Source organism: Phoenix dactylifera, chromosome 6, assembly GCF_051530095.1.
Source record: "Phoenix dactylifera cultivar Ajwa chromosome 6, Ajwa_hap1_PhDact_Kaust_v1.1, whole genome shotgun sequence".
In the NCBI taxonomy this organism is placed as follows: Eukaryota; Viridiplantae; Streptophyta; class Magnoliopsida; order Arecales; family Arecaceae; genus Phoenix; species Phoenix dactylifera.
The window spans coordinates 5,295,001-5,313,402 of NC_143195.1; the positions used below are offsets into that span (position 1 = coordinate 5,295,001).

Consider the following 18,402-nt stretch of genomic DNA (forward strand, 5'->3'; position numbering starts at 1 on the left):
TAATATTATATCATAAACTTAGGTGTTAGGTTTTGATATATATGTGGTGGTCAAGTTCGAGGGTGATGGTTTGGGATTTGATGGCAGTGTATATAAGATCTGAGCTTGAGGTATTAAAAGACTGAGATCGAAGTGAAAGAACAGAGATGCAACTTTGTCTGCAATGAGAAGCGATTCTGATAATGCATCAGATTCTCTAGAGAACTTAAAAGTAATTAAACTTGAGGACCTTAGATGATTTTAGGAGTAAGTGGACTGCAATACGAGGAAATTGAGTTTGGTGATTTGCATATGGAAGGTGGTTTAGGAGTTGTCCCATCACGAGTTTCTATGCTGTCATGACCAAGGAGTAAGTGGACTGACATACCAAGTATGATGCCATATATTGGTGGATGGGTTTGGTAACAATATGCCCCTGGTTTTTATGCTACACCATGTGTATGTGAGTTTATTATATACTTTTAGACCCTTCTGTAACTCTTTATTGTTTCCATCTCTCCAACAATGTCTTCCACAGCATTTGTGGCTAAGTTCATGAGCATCTACAAGGGGTTCCTCATTGCAACATTTTCCTGAATGATCGCGAGCAGGAGTAACCCCACTAAAAGGTTCAGACCTTGATACCTTCATTGTGTTAAGATTTACCGATTTCCTGATGTCATAGTCATGGATTATCTCGGTTTTCATCCCTGTTTCTTTGTGATTGCAGTTTTTGACATTGGGAGGACTCTTCATGTTTGCATCGTCACCAAGCAGCTGATGTTTAGCTTGATCCCTTTGTTTATTTTCTTTCTAATATGGTGGAAAAACCTGTGAATTGTATTAATCTAGCGGCCCCAAACCTTGTATTCCCAAAGATTAAAAAAGGGACCTTGTCTGCCATACAACGAAGAAGAGTTAATGAAGAGTTAATATATTGGTGGATGGGTTTGGATGGGTTTATTAGCCCTTTATTTAGTATAAATTTATCATTTAACCAAATATTGATTCTTTTTTATGCATACCAGGTAACAATATGCCCCGAGGGAGACGATTTAGAGATGTGGAGTTCCAACATTCTCAGGTGGGATCTACTTCTGATCAGTCCCAGCAGTCATGTGAGCACCAGCAGCACGAGTCAGAATCTCAGCGCGAGCCTCCTGCTGATTGTCCGGAGGATGAGCTCCGGATCCAGGATAATTCGATTTAAAGTTATGTTCATATTTGTCTTCAACTTTTTAAGACATTTTATTTAATTTGAATAGATGGACAAGGGACAGTGAGGACGAGACGGGGACCCACTCAAGCAAAGGATGTGTGGAAGCTTCCTCCGGGTAAGAAGATCATCATCCGATGCAACGAATTGGGGCAGCCCATCAATAGAGCTGGAAGTCTACTATCAAGCTTTTTAGGATCGGTTGCACGCAAGGGTCAACTGTGTCCACTCAACTATATGAAGTGGAATGACATGCTTCCTTCGTATAAGGTTGAGCTTCTTAGACTTATACAGGTAATGAATTGAATTTATTCTTTTTAATTCGACACCTTCTGTATATTAATTTGCTTAGTATCATAATTTTATTTTAGATGTTTAATATTATTATTTGAAATATTTGAATCTTGTTGTAGGGTAAGTTTGTACTCCCTCCAGAGAGCCATGATTGGGTGCTAAAGTCCCTCAATCGCAAATGGAAAGAATATAAAGCAAAATTGAAGATGGACTTCAAGCGCGAGGGTATGACAGAGGAGGAGGTTGCTCGTGTGACTCCTCCTGATGTATACCCTCAGCAGTGGAGGGAGCTTGTTCATTACTGATTTTCTGAAAGAGGACAGGTCACGTAAATTGTTTCAATATCTTCTATTATCTTTATTATTAATATAGATTGCAAATATATACATTGAATCATATTATACTGTGTGCTTTTATTTTGGCAGACATATTCTAATATTGGTAGAGCTGCACGAGCATCTCAAGCAGTTCCTCACACTTCAGGCTCGAAGAGTTATGCGAGACGTAGAAATGAATTCGTAAGTTCTTTTGAAACTATTTGAAACTCTACTAACATATAGCACGTATCATGATATATAGTTTGCCCATATACTTTCCGTATGTGTAGATAGTAGAGCATGGAAGGGAGCCTGGTGAGGTAGAGTTTTATAAGATGACCCACACTCACCGAGATGGCAGCTTTGTCCGGGACGAGTCGAGAGATATAGTTGTATGTATTTATTTTTTATTTTATCATAATTTTTTAATTAATTTTACTTCTTTTAAATTATTAATGTGACTGTTTGTTTTTTTGAGAGAGATATAGGAAAGAGCTACAAATCTTATTTCAGAGCGCGTCGGGGAGTCATCATCATCCGACGCGGCCAGTCGCGTCGAGGCTCAGGTCTATGCCGAATTGATGGGCCCAGAACGTTATGGTCGCGTGAGGGGTTACGGTATCGGAGTTACCCCCACTCAGCTGTCTGCAGTGAGCCGATATACCCAAGATGCCAGACAAGGTACTAGCACTGCAGAGGTTTGTAGTTTGAAGACAGAGATGGCACAGATAAAGCAGTCATATGAGACAAGGATAGAGGAGATGAGGCAGAGTCATATGACTGATATGGCGGAGTTGAAGCAGAGCCAAGAGTTGAAGATACAATCTTTGCAGGATCAGCTTGACCATATTTCATCTTTTTTGCAGAGATTTGCTCCTCCGGTACATAACTAAATATATTTGAATATTTTATATAATTATAATGTATTCTTGTATTAGCGTGATGACTTTCATATTTTTAGTTTCTAAAGTATTTTTTTTCTTGTAGGTTGCTGATACTTCATCTACTCGTAGAGATGATGCCGTCGACTCTTGATACATCGTAGATTGTGTACTTAGGAATTTGAGATGGATGTTTTTAGAATGTTTTTGAAGTACAATGTAATCAAATATGATAATATTGAGATTTTGAATGAAAAGTTCTTGTCTGTGTTGTGTATTTTGTTATCTATGTGATTTAGTGTATGTGTTTTGTTAGAAATTAATGTATACAGAGAATTAAAAATTGCATTTACAAAATTTTTTTTTTAAAAAAAATGCCATTGCCGACGCTATTTAGCGTCGGAAATACGAACTGGCACGGAATGTGAAATGCCATTAACGACGCTTTATTGCGTCGGTAAAGCAGATTAGGCTGACGCTTTTAAGCGTTGGCATAGCCCAACGAAAACTACGGTGTGAAGCGTGGGTTGAGGTACGCCGACGCTTTTAAGCGTCGGAGTCTTATAAAAGGAACGACGCTTAAAAGCGTCGGCATAAACCGACGACGCTTTTTTGACGCGTCGGGTTAAACCCGACCCACGCCCACCTGCCCGACGTCTGACCCACGCTTTGTAAAGCGTGGGCTGGGAATTCGCCGACGCTTATAAGCGTCGGTAGAGACAAAAAAAACCGCCGGAATTTATTCCTTCTTTTGTAGTGTACCTCACTCAACTTAGCTAGGCGGATTGTGGTATTGGGCAGTGTGCATACATTGCTATGGATACTGCCCTGGTGCTAGGACTAGCTTCAGCTGAGGAGCTTTCAGGGACCTAGGAGCCATTGCCAGGCCCTCTATAGGTTGAACTATCGTGATGGAGGGAGAATCAGGTATGCAAGAAGGTGTTGATTAGGGCAGTTTACGCCCCAACTCATAGATCGGAAAGTGGATCAGTAATTGCTGTGTTGGACTGCAATAGAGGTAAGGATTTCTTTACTTGTTTACCAATATATATATACATGTTATTGATTTCCACTATTGGATTTGCATCATGATTTACATGGATAGATTTGATTTAGTATGTGATGGTATATTTTATATGATTTCTAGTACAAATATACTTGCGTGATAGTATATGTATCAAATATTGGAAATATGATAAGTGAACAATATTACCTTGAATTTGAGAGAAATACATTGTGTAAGTCGAAATTGATTTGACAAGTGTATCTTGCAAATCAGATAGATAAGATATGGTTTGGACTAACCTTGTCATGGGATAGCCTCCATGAGCTTATACATGGGATAGCCTCTATGGGCTTATACGTGGGATAACCTCAACAAGCTTGTGCGTATAATAGCATCCTCGGACTTACGCATGGGATTTTGTCAGTCTAAAATTGCGTCATGATCTTGGTTAGTCCAAAGTTGAAAAAATAATTGTTATGAAATCTAGAAATCAAGTTGATGAGAAATGGATGATGTGACATAAGAAATTATTGTTGAACAAGTACTTAAATTTGAGATATATATATGTCTGTGTGTGCGCGCGCTTTTCTTTGATAAAATGATAATGAGGGCTTATATGCATGTTAATTATATGAGCTTTTTGAGTATTGATAGGATATTCATTTTATCTGGTATTATTTATGTGATTATTTTTCTATTAATTATGGTGTAGCAGTTTGGAATTCTTACTGGGAAGAAAAAACTTATATACTTTCTTGCATTTTTTTTTTTAAAGTTGCAGGTTGCGTAGTGCTTGGCTATGGTTGAGATCATAGGTGGAAGCGATGAGTAGATATAGTATTCTTATTTTCGGTAGGATGGATGAATTTTGTAATTTTATTCAAGTTGTTATTTGTTATGAATTGAGGTCATTTTTGTTCATGAATATTAAGGTTGTGATAAGTTTTTCAGGCCTAGCATATTCTCTAGGGCCTTGCTCTAGGAAGTATGCGGCTATGTTATGTGGCCAACCCGGGTTGCGGCTTCGGGGTGTGACAGAAATGGCATTAGAGTATAGGTTTAAGATCACTAGGGATTATGATAGAATGTATCTAATTTTAAGGTTATGATCACTTGGGACATGACAAAAGTTGTAGAAATAAATTCAGTGCATAGGTGTAAAATCACTAGGCATTGTGATATAATGTGTACATTGGGTTTGATATATGATGAGTATAAAAGGACCAGATGATTTGTCTTTGATCATGTTAAGAAAGATTTGACTTAAGATAAGTGTAAGACGGTTAACCATGGCATACCGGTTATACCGTACCATCTTCATATGTTGTTAAAATGACTTGGAGGTTCAAACTTGACTACTGGCTTAAGAGTTAGTTATGGTAAGTACACTCTACATAAATTGAGGATAAGGAGATTTAGAAGTCCACGCACAAGATGGGGTGCGATGGTCGAGGGGCATCCGTCGGCATGGCTGCCCTGGCTGCGGCAACATGCTATCTATGGTGTTGTCTATGGGAGCGCTCTGGGTCCTTGCCTTTGCATATGTGCCAGAGTCGGAGCGATTCCCTGAGCATGGATGCTGGGCATGGTTGGCTCGTCACCAGGTTGGAGGATCCATGCAGTGTGCGTGCACGGCTCCACTACCAGTGGCAAGCATGACCGATTCGGTTTCATGCAAGCGAGCGGCAGTTGGGTAGCACCAGTCGTGGCCCACACGACAGTTGGTGTGAGACACTTACTCACGGCCAGTGCCGGCTCGAGCCTTAGGCGACCGAGGCGGTCGCCTAAGGCCCCCGGCCCAGGGAAGGCCCCCACCACCCACTTGTTTTTTTTTTTTTTTTATTCCAGCTCAGGGCTATCGCCTATGTGGGAGACTGGGAGGGGACTGGCTATGCCTATGGGCTATCACTGGCGGAGTGGGCAGCGGGTTTGGGCGGCGGCGACGCGACGTAAAACGGTGAAAGGTTGAGGCCGACTGCGGCGACTGGCGACGGGCGACGGGCGATGGCGTGGTCGGTGGTCGAGCGGTCGAGTCGTCGACACTCGACAAGCAACGGGCAAGTGGGCAACGGCTTTTTCCTCCCCGGCTCCCCCCTTCTCTCCGACAGTCCGACTCTCCCCTTCTCTGCCTTTTTAATGCCGGAACCTTCTCCGGTTCTCGGCACTCGGTCTCAGCACTCGGCAGGGCAGATCGGCTATTCGGCTTGCAAAACCCTCTCTAGCTCTCCTCGCCGACGTCCGGTCCACTGTGCGTCCGTGCAGAGTCCCGTGACTTCCGTCCTCTCCTCGGCGTCCAGCGTCCTCGCCGACTCCGAGTCGCCGTCCTCGGCTCCTCCGACATCCGACTCCGCGGCGACCGAGGGCCGAGGCGGTGAGGCCTCAGTGACTCAGTCCCATCCTCTTCTCGCCGACGTCGCCGACTCGCCGTCCTCGGCCTCCCGTGAGGCTGTGACCGGCGCCGGCGGTGGCCCCGTCCTCTCCTCAGACCTCAGCTCCTCCGCCGCTCCGGCCGGCGGCCTCCTCGGGGTTCCCGGTTCCCAAATCCCAAGTCCCGACGGCCGACGGACCCGACACCCGACCTCCTCCCAGGCTCCCAGTCCCACGGTCCCACCGGGCCACCTCCCGAGGTTCGGCTGTTCCCAGTTCCCACTGTGGCACTGTCTACAGTCCACTGTTCCCGATTCCCCAATCCCACTGAGTTGAGTAAGTAACTGTAGTATGTAGTTACTTAGTTTATTAATTATTTTTTGGTTTAATTAAATTATATTTAGTTAAGTAATTAATTTAAAATTTGTTATTTTTTGGTTCAATTGTAGATTGGTTGTGACTTCACTACTTCAGCGGTTCGGCACTATTCGGCCTCTTCTCGCTGTCGAGTTCGGAACTATTCCACCTCTTCTCGACACAATTAAGTTCGGCACTACTTGTCGGGACCCGAGTTTGTTTTTCTTGACACAATTAAGTTTTATCATTTTTAACTTTTTTATATTTTGATTTGTTTGTGGTAGTTTTTTAATTGCTTAGTTTGATAATATTATTTATAGATTAAAATGTCTAATAGAAAATATGACTGTGGATATGAAAAACTCAAAAAAAAAGAAAAATCGATAAACTCATTCAATCTCAAAAAGGAGCTCTGGATAGATTTGTTGTTACAAACAAACATAACACTACATCAAATTCAACTCAAGAATTAGCAATAGAACATGCACCCGAAATAGAGTTAAAAAATGAGATTGCCAGTGAAACAATATCTAGTGAAGAACACAATGGAGAATCAGATAGAGATAGGATAAACAAGGAAAAAGATTGTGAAACTAGTTCTATTCCTACAAATTTATATGATCCTGGTCAATGGAAAATAATTGATACAAAATTTAGAGATCTAATAGTGGAAAGAGGTCCAATTAGGGATTATGATTTTCATTTTCCTAAGGATGAAAACAATAGACACTTTTCTACGATATATTATATTCGTAAGTTACCTAATGGTGAAAAACATGATAGAAAATGGTTAGTGTATTCGAAAGATTTGGATAGAGTATATTGTTTTTGCTGTAAATTATTTGATTCAAAGTCTAGCACGAGTCAATTAGTCAATGAAGGAAGTAGGGATTGGAAAAATCTAGATATCAAGCTTAAAAGTCATGAAACAACTAATGAACATATCATTAGCATGAATAGGTGGATTGAGTTAGAAGTGAGATTGCTAAAAAATAATACAATTGATAAAAATCTCCAAGAACAAATAAACCAAGAGAAGGATCATTGGAAAAAAGTTCTATTTAGAATTATTGCTGTCGTAAAAAATCTTGCAAAAAATAATTTAGCATTTCTAGGAAAGAATGAAAAGATCTATCAAAGCAATAACGGAAATTTTCTAAGTTTTATTGAAACGATTGCAGAATTTGATCCAATAATGCAAGAACATATTCGACGCATTCAACATGGTGAAATTTACAATCATTATTTAGGTCATAATATTCAAAATGAATTGATTCAAATGTTAGCATCTGAAATTAAAGCTATAATACTTAAAAAGATTAAAGAAGCAAAATATTTTTCTGTAATACTTGATTGCACTCCTGATGCAAGCCATCAGGAACAAATGACCCTAGTTTTAAGATGTGTAGATACTTCAACAAGTTCAGTAAAAGTAGAAGAATATTTTTTAGAATTTTTAGAAATAGATGATACCTCTGGAAAGGGCCTTTTTAATGAACTTATAAATATAATAGAAAAACATAAACTTGATGTTAATGATATAAGAGGACAAGGGTATGATAATGGATCTAATATGAAAGGAAAACATCAAGGTGTACAAAGAAGATTATTAGATATAAATTCTAGAGCATTTTACACACCATGTGGATGTCATAACTTGAATTTAGTATTATGTGATACTGCTAACTCGTGTCCTAAAGCTATATCTTTTTTTGGAGTGATACAACGGATTTATACCTTATTTTCTTCTTCTACAAAACGATGGAAAATTTTACAAGATAATATATCTACATTAACTCTTAAACCCTTGTCACAAACACGTTGGGAAAGTCGTATTGAAAGTGTCAAAGCAATTAAAAACCAAGCTCCTAAAATAAGAGATGCTTTAGTTCAATTAGCGGAAACTAGTGAAGATCCTAAAATAAAGAGTGAAGCCACATGTTTAGCTACATATGAGATTGAAAATTTTGAATTTTTATTAGGCATGAATATTTGGTATGATATATTATTTGCTGTTAACTCAGTTAGTAAGATTTTACAATCTGAAGACATGCATATTGATGTTGCTATAGATCAATTAAAAGGTCTTCTTTCTTATTTGAAAAGTTATAAGGAAAATGGATTCATGAATGCTTTGAATTCATCTAAAGAAATTGCAAATGAAATGGAAATAGAACCTATATTTCGTGAAAAACGTGTGATCCGTAGAAAAAAATATTTTGATGAAAATAATGATGATGAGATAACAAGATCAGCTGAAGAATCTTTTAGAATTGATTACTTTTTATATATAGTAGATCAAGCTATTTTTTCAATTCAAAATAGGTTTGAACAATTTACCGTATATGAAAATGTTTTTGGTTTTTTGTTTAATTTTAGAAAGTTAAAATCTTTGAATGAAGATGATTTGAAAAAGTGTTGTCTTAATCTTGAAAACTTTTTAAAGCATGGTGAATATTCTGATATTGATGGTATTGATCTGTTTTCAGAGTTAAAAATTTTAAAAGAATTTTTACAAACAGAAACTAGTACCCCTATTGATATTTTAAGTTTTATAAAAAAAACAGATTCTTTTCCAAATGCATGCATTGCATATAGGATATTATTAACAATACCTATAACAGTTGCTTCTGCTGAAAGAAGTTTTTTAAAATTAAAATTGATAAAATCTTATTTGCGATCAACTATGTCACAAGAAAGATTAAATGAATTAGCTATATTATCGATTGAAAATAGTATTTTAATGGATCTTGAGTATAAAAGTTTAATTAGTAATTTTGCTTCTCAAAAAGCTAGGCGAATTATTTTTAAATAAAAATTTTAAAATATTTTTATACTTATTAAAAAAATTATTATTTAAATAATAATAAAAAAGGCCCCTTCTAATGAGTTCGCCTAAGGCCCCCAAATGTATTGGGCCGCCCCCGCTCACGGCACTCATGGGTTGGCATGGGATGTGTCGGCGCGTGGGTGGAGGCCGTGGCGGCTGTGTCGCGGTGGCCGTTGACGGCGACGTACTAGGCGGCGCCGACGGTGTCGTCGAAGGCCTCGCGGGCGACGTTGAGGCCCATGCTGATGAGAGCGAGTTAGCATTGGGCGAGGGCCTGGGGGTGGCTGATTACGCGGGTGAGGTACTCCTTGCGGACGCTCAGGAGGGCGAGGAGGCAGTGGTGGACGGGAAGCTGGACCTTGCCGACGATGTGGAGGCGATGGAGGAGGAGGAGGTCCAATCGACCACGAAGAAGTAGCGGATCGCCACCCACACCCACATCAAAGGCCTCGGCCTCGATGCGAATGGAACTGCGATGCCTATGTCTGCTGGGTTTGTAGGGCAAGTGGATGCAAGAGAAGCTGCTGGTCTTGTCGTTGATATGATACAGCAGAAGAAGATGGCTTGGCGCGCGGGTGCTTCTGCTTGTTGGGCCTCCCATCACTGGCAAGATTGTGTTGGCTCTTGGGATCTCTCAGGAACATGGAAGCAAGGTGCCTTTTTTCCCCATTGTTACTCGTCGGAGGTCAAGAGGACTGAGGTGCTTATGGAAATTTTCAGGAGGGACATTGGTTTGCGTATTAAGGAAAATGAGGAAGTTTATGCAGGAGAGGTGACTGAGCTCTCCCCGGAAGAAACTGAGAGTACATATGGTGGTTATAGAAAATGTAAGGATAGGCCCTGACCATCGGCCGTAATGTGACGACTTCTACCTATGGCCTTGAGGTGAGGAAAGAACAGAGGATCGCGATCGCGATCCACTACTCCGTCTTCTTTGGAGCAACGAGACCGCAGGGTCGTAGCCGACTCCACGGGCAGTTGAACTCCCTGACTACTAAGGGATGGGCGGTGCAACCGTCCTTGGGCTTATCCATTCGAAAACCTTCCCTATAAAATTTCCCTAAACTCTCTAAAAAATCCACCACCACCAAGCATTTCTCTTCTTCTCTCCCGCCGGCGACTAACGTGACGCCACAACAAGCTCTATCGAGCCCTTCTCCCTTCTCTCACTACAGAAAATATGGGTTTTAACGACGCTTTTTTGCCGACGCTTGAACAAGCATCGGCAATTTTCCAACTACGGCCGAAAATAGCCGACGCTTTTTACAAGCGTCGGCTAATTACGATGCTTATTAGCGTTGGTCGTAGAGTTGGGATAAGATGACGCTTATTCACGTCGTTGAAAACCAAATCTCTTTGAGGAGTTGACTAAAATGGCTGCAGGAAGAGCCATCCACCAGCTACGCAGGGAGGAGAAGAAAAAGGGTAGAGAGATAGGGAGGGAGAGGGGCGGAGAGGCATTCAGGCAGCTTCGTGTCTCTCTCGCGTGTGCTCTCTTCCCAGTCCCCATACTCTCTTTTCTTTCAAAGCCCACAAAGTAGAGTAACCCTCGTCTCCTCGGTTTCGACGCCCGACTCCGTTCGATTCCGGCAGCTCCTCCGCTGTCTCGGGGATCCGATCCTCCGTCGTAGCTCGATACTTAGCTCTCTACACCTCGTTTCCGTTCTTGTTCCTTTTTTGTTGTTTCTGATTTTCTCCTTCTATACGAATGCTCATGGAAAGTGATCCGCTGGATTACATGATTGTTGATGGATTTGATCGGACTTTAGGGCTTTGTTCCGAATGCTTTGTCTTCGCCGATCGGAATTGGTTTCTGGTTAAATGCCATCGATTTCTATGATCTTGATCGATATGGTTTTTAATGAATGCGGCATGCGCGGTCTAGATTTGTTTCTTGTCTGGTTGAGTTTGCTCTCAACTCACATTCTTCGTTTATTCTCCTTTATGGAATGCTAGGTTTTGGATTTCTTGTGTTCGTGCCCCAGTAGAGTTTGGTTGGGATCTAATGGACCAGGTTAGAAGCAATGTGCTTTCCCTTCTTCTGGTAGTAGAATGTGATGTTTTGAGTGATAATGTGAGGATTTTGGTCGCAGTACGAGAAGGTGGAGAAGATTGGGGAAGGGACCTACGGAGTGGTGTACAAGGCTCGAGACCGTCCGACCAATGAGATGAAAGCTCTGAAAAAGATTCGCCTGGAGCAAGAAGATAGGGAGTTCCCAGCACAACCATAAGAGAGATCTTCCTCCACCCAGGTACTTAATCTTCATTACGCAAATAGATGAAACTTGTTCTCTGAGCAGTAGGCGAAGAACAAAAATTACTGATGGCCTTTCCAGTTATTATATTCCTCTGGTTGAAGGGAGTTCCATTTTCTAGTTTTGGTGGTGGTTTCTAGTCAAGTTGCATTAATTTTATTGTTTCCATTCTTTGTGCATTTAACTATCTATCATTTACATGCAGGCCCTGTTTTTGCTTCCATCTTATGTGTGGAAGTAAGATCAAGAAAGTGTTGGATCTGCTGGTGTGAAATCACTAAGAGCATTGGCATTCCTTGGAGTAGGTGTTTCTGGTATATTGAGCCTGGCTACTTTGGCATCTGCTGATGAAGCTGAGCATGGCCTACCATGTCCAATCTATCCTTGGCCTCACAAAGGCATTCTTAGTTCCTATGACCACGCATCATAAGTGGAGTACCATCTCTATATTTACTAATTTTTTTCTCATTTCTATAAGATTCTCTTATTCGCTATACTGATTTAATTATATATTACATGAATTTGAATGAATTTATGCTTTGAGATCTGCTGAATCAACTTTGAAGAGATCTCTTGTTATCATTTAATGGCTAACCTGAGTAGCTTAGTAGCTTGGCTGCAAAAAAAGGTTGTCCGTTTTAGATAACTAACATTTTGTTCATCTGCACAACGAAATAAGCAAAGCTGTATACTAGTTTTAATGTGGATGTACAATGATTGAAATACTAATTATAATGAACTTGAGCAGAATTTGGCGCGGTCACCAAGTTTACCAACAAGTTTGTGCTTCTTGCCATTCAATGTCTCTGATTTCATATCGAGATCTTGTTGGTGTAGCATACACTGAAGAGGAGACAAAGGCTATGGCAGCTGAGGTTGAGGTGGTTGATGGGCCAAATGGTGAAGGTGAAATGTTCACACGTCCTGGTAAAGGTAAATTAAGCGATCGTTTCCCTCAGCCATATCCAAATGAACAAGTAGCAAGATTTGCCAATGGAGGAGCATATCCTCCGGACTTAAGCATTATCACCAAGGTAGTATCACTGAAAATTTGGACTCAGATTTGCATCAATGTCTGTCTGGTTCTTTTACTAATGTTCTCCTGCATATTCCTCCAGGCATGACACAATGGCCAAAACTATGTTTTTTCCCTACTCACAGGATATCGTGATCCTCCTGCAGGTGTTTTGGTAATATTTTTTCTCTGTTCTTTAAGTATTTATTGCGACATTTTTTCTATGTCCATCACAGTTCTTGTCTCACTTTGTTTGGATGATGATGACTCCCCGACGCGCTCTGAAATAAGATTTGTAGCTCTTTCCTATATCTCTCTCAAAAAAATAACCAGTCACATTAATATTTTAAAAGAAGTAAAATTAATAAAAAAATTATGATCAAATAAAAAATGAATACATACAACTATATCTCTCGACTCGTCCCGGACAAAGCTACCATCTCGGTGAGTGTGGGTCATCTTATAAAACTCTACCTCACCAGGCTCCCTTCCATGCTCTACTATCTACACATACGTAAAGTATATTGACAAACTATATATCATGATACGTGCTATATGTTAGTAGAGTTTCAAATAGTTTCAAAAGAACTTACGAATTCATTTCTACGTCTTACATAACTCTTTGAGCCTGAAGTATGAGGAACTGCTTGAGATGCTCGTGCAGCTCTACCAATATTAGAATATGTCTGCCAAAATAAAAGCACACAGTATAATATGATTCAATGTATATATTTGCAATCTATATTAATAATAAAGATAATAGAAGATATTGAAACCATATACGTGACCTGTCCTCTTTCAGAAAACCAGTAGTGAACAAGCTCCCTGCTGAGGGTATACATCAAGAGGAGTCACACGAGCAACCTCCTCCTCTATCATACCCTCGCGCTTGAAGTCCGTCTTCAATTTTGCTTTATATTCTTTTCATTTGCGGTTGAGGGACTTTAGCACCTAATCATGGCTCTCTGGAGGGAGTACAAACTTACCCTACAACAAGATACAGAATGTTATAATAATATTAAATCTCTAAAATAAAATTATGGTACTAAGCAAATTAACACACAGGAGGTGTCGAATTAAAAAGAATAAATTCAATTCATTACCTATATAAGTCTAAGAAGCTCAACCTTATATGAAGGAAGCATGTCATTCCACTTCGTATATTGAGCGGACACAGCTAACCCTTGCGTGCAACCGATCCTAAAAAGCTTGATAGTAGACTTCCAGCTCTATTGATGGGCTGCCCCAATTCGTTGCATCGGATGATGATCTTCTCACTCGGAGGAAGCTTCCACACATCCTTTGCTTGAGTGGGTCCCCGTCTCGTCCTCACTGTCCCTTGTCCATCTATTCAAATTAAATAAAATATCTTAAAAAGTTTGTGCAATGATTGAAATACTAATTATAATGAACTTGAGCAGAATTCGGCGCGGTCACCAAGTTTACCAACAAGTTTGTGCTTCTTGCCATTCAATGTCTCTGATTTCATATCGAGATCTTGTTGGTGTAGCATACACTGAAGAGGAGACAAAGGCTATGGCAGCTGAGGTTGAGGTGGTTGATGGGCCAAATGGTGAAGGTGAAATGTTCACACATCCTGGTAAAGGTAAATTAAGCGATCGTTTCCCTCAGCCATATCCAAATGAACAAGCAGCAAGATTTGCCAATGGAGGAGCATATCCTCCAGACTTAAGCATTATCACCAAGGTAGTATCACTGAAAATTTGGACTCAGATTTGCATCAATGTCTGTCTGGTTCTTTTACTAATGTTCTCCTGCATATTCCTCCAGGCACGACACAATGGCCAAAACTATGTTTTTGCCCTACTCACAGGATATCGTGATCCTCCTGCAGGTGTTTTGGTAATGTTTTTTCTCTGTTCTTTAAGTATTTATTGCGATATTTTTTACATGTCCATCACAGTTCTTGTCTCACTTTGTTTGGATGATAATTTTCGGCATATCTGATAAATTAAATGGAGCTATGGCTGAATAAAAATTTACATATTATCAATTATGATGTATAAGTTAATGTATCCCATTTTAACAAATATCTAAGGTTTTTTTCTTTTTTTCTTTGTAGATTCCTGATACTTCAAATGCTCGCATAGATGATGATGATGGAGCTGAATCCCGTCCCTGATACTTTGTAGATTGTTTTTTATGGAGTTTGATATGTAAAAGTACATTGTAATTCATAACTTTTTATGTAAATTTATATTTCGAATGATCTAAATGTTTGTCAATATCAATGTAATTTGAATGTTTGGTTCATATTGTATAATGTGTGTTTTATGATTTATGTAAATTTATAGAGTTTGATATTTTTAATTTTTTTAAAAAATAATTACATTTTCCGACGCTTTAAAGCGTCGGTAAAAACCGTCGGCCTAGGCGTAACCCGCGTGCCACGACAGTTTTTTCCGACGCTTTATAGCGTTGGTAAACATATTTGCCGACGCTTTATAGCGTCGGAAAAAAGCGTCAGCAAATCCCAGTTTTTGCCGACGCTAAAAAGTTTTTCCACTCCGGTATCGCCGACGCTTCTGCGACGCTTTGGTTAGCGTCGCCGAAGCTTTAGCCGACGCTTATAAGCGTCGCTAAAGGCCCTAAAAAGCGTCGGAAAAGGTAAGTTCTCCTGTAGTGTCTCTCTCTTTCCATTTTCTCCATACACTCCATTTCGAGGCTCCTTCTCCCTATTTTGAGAACCGCTGCCACTGGCCGCCGGATGGAACCACCTTCGGCTGAGACCCACCACCTCTACTGCCTGCCGATAAGCTTTCTTCCCCCTGTTCTTTTATTCTTAGTCAAATTGAAGCCAATCTACCATGTCTATTCGGGCTAAATCGAGGACACTCTTGGTCTCTTCCTTCTCGTCGGTGTTGTTGGCTGGCCGTCGATCGGATGATGGCCTCTCGTCAAATTTGGGCCTAGTTTAGTAATTTTGAGCCGTGTTGGGTTCTCTCCATTATGGGCCAGATTTGGGCCCAATTCAATCATTTTTGGACCTATTGGACCATGCTCGTCATGGGCCGAGTTTGGGCCTTGTTCACCCAATTAGATTGTGTCCATTGTGGGCCGAGTTCGGGCCTTGTTCATCCTGTTGGATCGTATCTATTGTGGGTTGTATATCTGTTGGGCCTTGTTCATCCTATTGGGCCGTATCCATTGTGAGCCGAGTTTGGGCTCTATTTATTTCGTTAGGCCGTGTCCATTGTGGGCCCTATATTATTTTGGGCCCTATTGGGCCCTGTGCACCATGTTGGGCCATGTCAATTATAGGCCGAGTTCAGGCCCTATTCATCTCGTTGGGCTGTGTCTATTGTGAGCCGTATATTCTTTTGAGCACTGTTCATCCATGTGGGCCGAGTTTGTTCATTTTGGGCTAGGAAAAAAAATACTGGTCCATGACTCCTTTTAATTGAGTAGGCTTAGGCTTTTCCTAATGTTCAACCTGAACCACTTGGATCAGGCCCGTGATTAGGATCAGACCAAGAGATTCTCTCTTTAAGCCACTTTCTCTTTCTAAGTCAGACTCGGGTCTTGGCTTTCTTTTGCTTAAATCTAAGTGGACCGACTTGAGCAGTCCGGCACAATTATCTAACCAAACTAATATGAGGGCATGAGGCCACTCTCTTGTAGTGTTTAATTTTATCTTCTAGAAAAATATTAAAATTAATAATATTTTAATGATATTAAATAGATGCACCTAACATGTTTGCCTGAAGTAGGATTTAAAGTAAAAAGAGATAAGTAACATAATGCTTCAAAGTGTATTTTTTAAAATATTTAGTAAAATAATTATTAGCGGATTAAATTTTGATATATTTTGTACTTAATTAAATAGGTGAAACATGTTAATAATTATTTTAAAATTATGTTAATGTTATGAAATATGAAAAATATGACTGGACAAATTATAAAAAATCTATTTTGTATGTATGTATTCTCAGCATGGCTATGATCTGTTCTGGCCCCATAAATGAAGATTATTCGTTGGATCTATCGATTTGTAATTTGTGAGAAACTAGTTTCGACACTGCACCACTGATGATTAGAATAGTAGTATTTGGACTCTATTGCCACCTATAGTTAATAATAGTAGATTTGACACTTTGTGCAACCCATGCCACTGGGTTACGTAGCCATAGCCTATTGATATCGAGATTCTAGCATCAGTTTTATAAAAATAATAATAAATTTCAAAAGAAATTTATGTATTATTGCTGATTTATTTTTCAGTCATTATTTTGTGCTTAAATTAAATATTGGCATACTTTGGCCCCACTTCAGGGTATTATATTGTTTATTAGGCTAGTATAACTCATTACTATATTTTTCTGTTTTTGAGATCCATATGCATAAATGCATGATCGCTCGGGACTTGGAAAGTGCATTAGATTTCTGAAGATTTTTTTTTCAGTTATTGGTATTTTGGATAGACTAGCTAGAGTATTTAATTTGATTTATGTTATTAATTAGTACATGTTATATTGAAACTTTGTAACATTGCCTTGAATAAATTAATAATTAAATAAAATTTTATGATTCATTATTGCTTTGATATAATATGTAGCTTTGCATGCCTGTATGGTCCACCGTACAGGCATGCAACGTTTGTTGCGCTCCGAGTTTGGGGCGTGATAGAAAAACCATTAGTCATGTAATAATTGGAGTAAAGACTGTCGAAGGAACCAAGCAACTGAGGTTGGATCCTGTTGGGAGGAAAAATATAAGTCGTCACGCTTGCATGAACATCCAAGCAGACCTCCTCCGACTTGGAGGCGCCCGAGTGGCCTCTCCGACCTGGAAGCGTCCGAGCAGGCCTCCTCTGACCTGGAGGCGACCGAGTAGATCCTTCGACCAGGAGACCCGGAGGCGCCCGAGTGGCCTCTCCGACCTTGTGGAGTGATTGATTATAACCCTATTTGATTTTGATGAGCTCAAAGCATTTGAGTATATCTTTTGTTTACTAATGAATTCAATCGAGTGTTTCAGTGAAAATCTTGTCTAAGTGTTTCTAGATTTGGTTCAAGATATTTTGGATAAGTTAAGAAGTCAGTTTGAACCAAAGTCTGAGACTCGAGTCGACTCCGGGATATTACGAGTCGACTCCAAGCGTATCAGAAGCACTGGCACGGGCTCGAGTCGACTCCGGAACATTACGAGTCGACTCCGACTGAGAACAGACAGATGAACAGAAAGACACAATTTAAAACCTGTCAGCGAGTCGACTCCTGAAGTGCGCGAGTCGACTCCAATGCTTACCGAGTCGACTCCGGAGTAGTTTGAGTCGACTCCAGGGAGTTCAAGGCAAAAGTCAGAGAGCAGTTTTCGGACACTGAGATCCGAGTCGACTCCCGTAATGCGCGAGTCGACTCCGAGACAACGCGACCCCAAAAAGACAGAAGACCAAATTGTTGTCTCTGAGAGCCGAGTCGACTCCAAGACAGCTCGAGTCGACTCCAAGGCAGCGCTACACCAAAAAGGCAGAAGACTGAGTTTCGGAAACTGAGAGCCGAGTCGACTCCGGAACAGTTCGAGTCGACTCCAAAACTGGACGAGCCAAAAGACAGAAGATAGGGAGTTCGGGCTCTGAGCGCCGAGTCGACTCCCAGGACTGTCGAGTCGACTCGAGTGGGCCAAGTTGAAAAATAGCTCCATGAATTCCATGGGATGAGCCGACTCCAAGAATGCCAAGTCAGCTCCAGTTTTTGGCGAGTCGACTCCGGGTTAAGTCGAGTCGACTCCCAGTCGAGGAGGTCACTTTAATTCAAATTCGGAACAGTTGCCGAACGGACTCCAGAAAAGCATGAGTCGACTCCTGTTACAGCCGAGTCGACTCCAGATCGCGCGAGTCGACTCCGACCCCAACGGACACATTG

General features: G+C 40.5%; 2 protein-coding genes across 2 annotated transcripts; both read left to right on the forward strand.

Moving 5' to 3' along the window:
• Positions 1-1,883: 1,883 nt before the first annotated feature.
• LOC149753257 (uncharacterized) lies at positions 1,884-2,916 on the forward strand. The gene is made up of 4 exons (XM_089923832.1): positions 1,884-2,007; positions 2,097-2,198; positions 2,295-2,687; positions 2,794-2,916. Exons 2-4 carry the CDS (start codon positions 2,142-2,144, stop codon positions 2,839-2,841), a joined length of 498 nt encoding a protein of 165 aa, XP_089779958.1. The 5' UTR covers positions 1,884-2,007; positions 2,097-2,141; the 3' UTR covers positions 2,842-2,916.
• Positions 2,917-10,548: 7,632 nt separating this feature from the next.
• On the forward strand, positions 10,549-14,791 carry LOC149753258 (cytochrome c1-2, heme protein, mitochondrial-like). Its single transcript, XM_089923833.1, has 8 exons — positions 10,549-11,261; positions 11,341-11,499; positions 11,708-11,932; positions 12,251-12,536; positions 12,621-12,692; positions 13,939-14,224; positions 14,309-14,380; positions 14,601-14,791. The coding sequence occupies exons 6-8, from the start codon at positions 13,991-13,993 to the stop codon at positions 14,658-14,660; spliced, it is 366 nt and encodes a 121-aa protein (XP_089779959.1). The 5' UTR covers positions 10,549-11,261; positions 11,341-11,499; positions 11,708-11,932; positions 12,251-12,536; positions 12,621-12,692; positions 13,939-13,990; the 3' UTR covers positions 14,661-14,791.
• The last annotated feature ends 3,611 nt before the right edge of the window (positions 14,792-18,402 follow it).

Bases quoted from the DNA above. Each gene is read 5' to 3' on its own strand.
- LOC149753258 (XM_089923833.1), top strand. From the start codon at position 13,991: ATGTCTCTGATTTCATATCGAGATCTTGTTGGTGTAGCATACACTGAA. The intron at 14,225-14,308 runs GTAGTATCACTG...ATATTCCTCCAG, and splicing joins ACTTAAGCATTATCACCAAG to GCACGACACAATGGCCAAAA. The intron at 14,381-14,600 runs GTAATGTTTTTT...TTTTCTTTGTAG, and splicing joins ATCCTCCTGCAGGTGTTTTG to ATTCCTGATACTTCAAATGC.
- LOC149753257 (XM_089923832.1), top strand. From the start codon at position 2,142: ATGACCCACACTCACCGAGATGGCAGCTTTGTCCGGGACGAGTCGAGA. The intron at 2,199-2,294 runs GTATGTATTTAT...AGAGAGATATAG, and splicing joins ACGAGTCGAGAGATATAGTT to GAAAGAGCTACAAATCTTAT. The intron at 2,688-2,793 runs GTACATAACTAA...TTTTTCTTGTAG, and splicing joins TGCAGAGATTTGCTCCTCCG to GTTGCTGATACTTCATCTAC.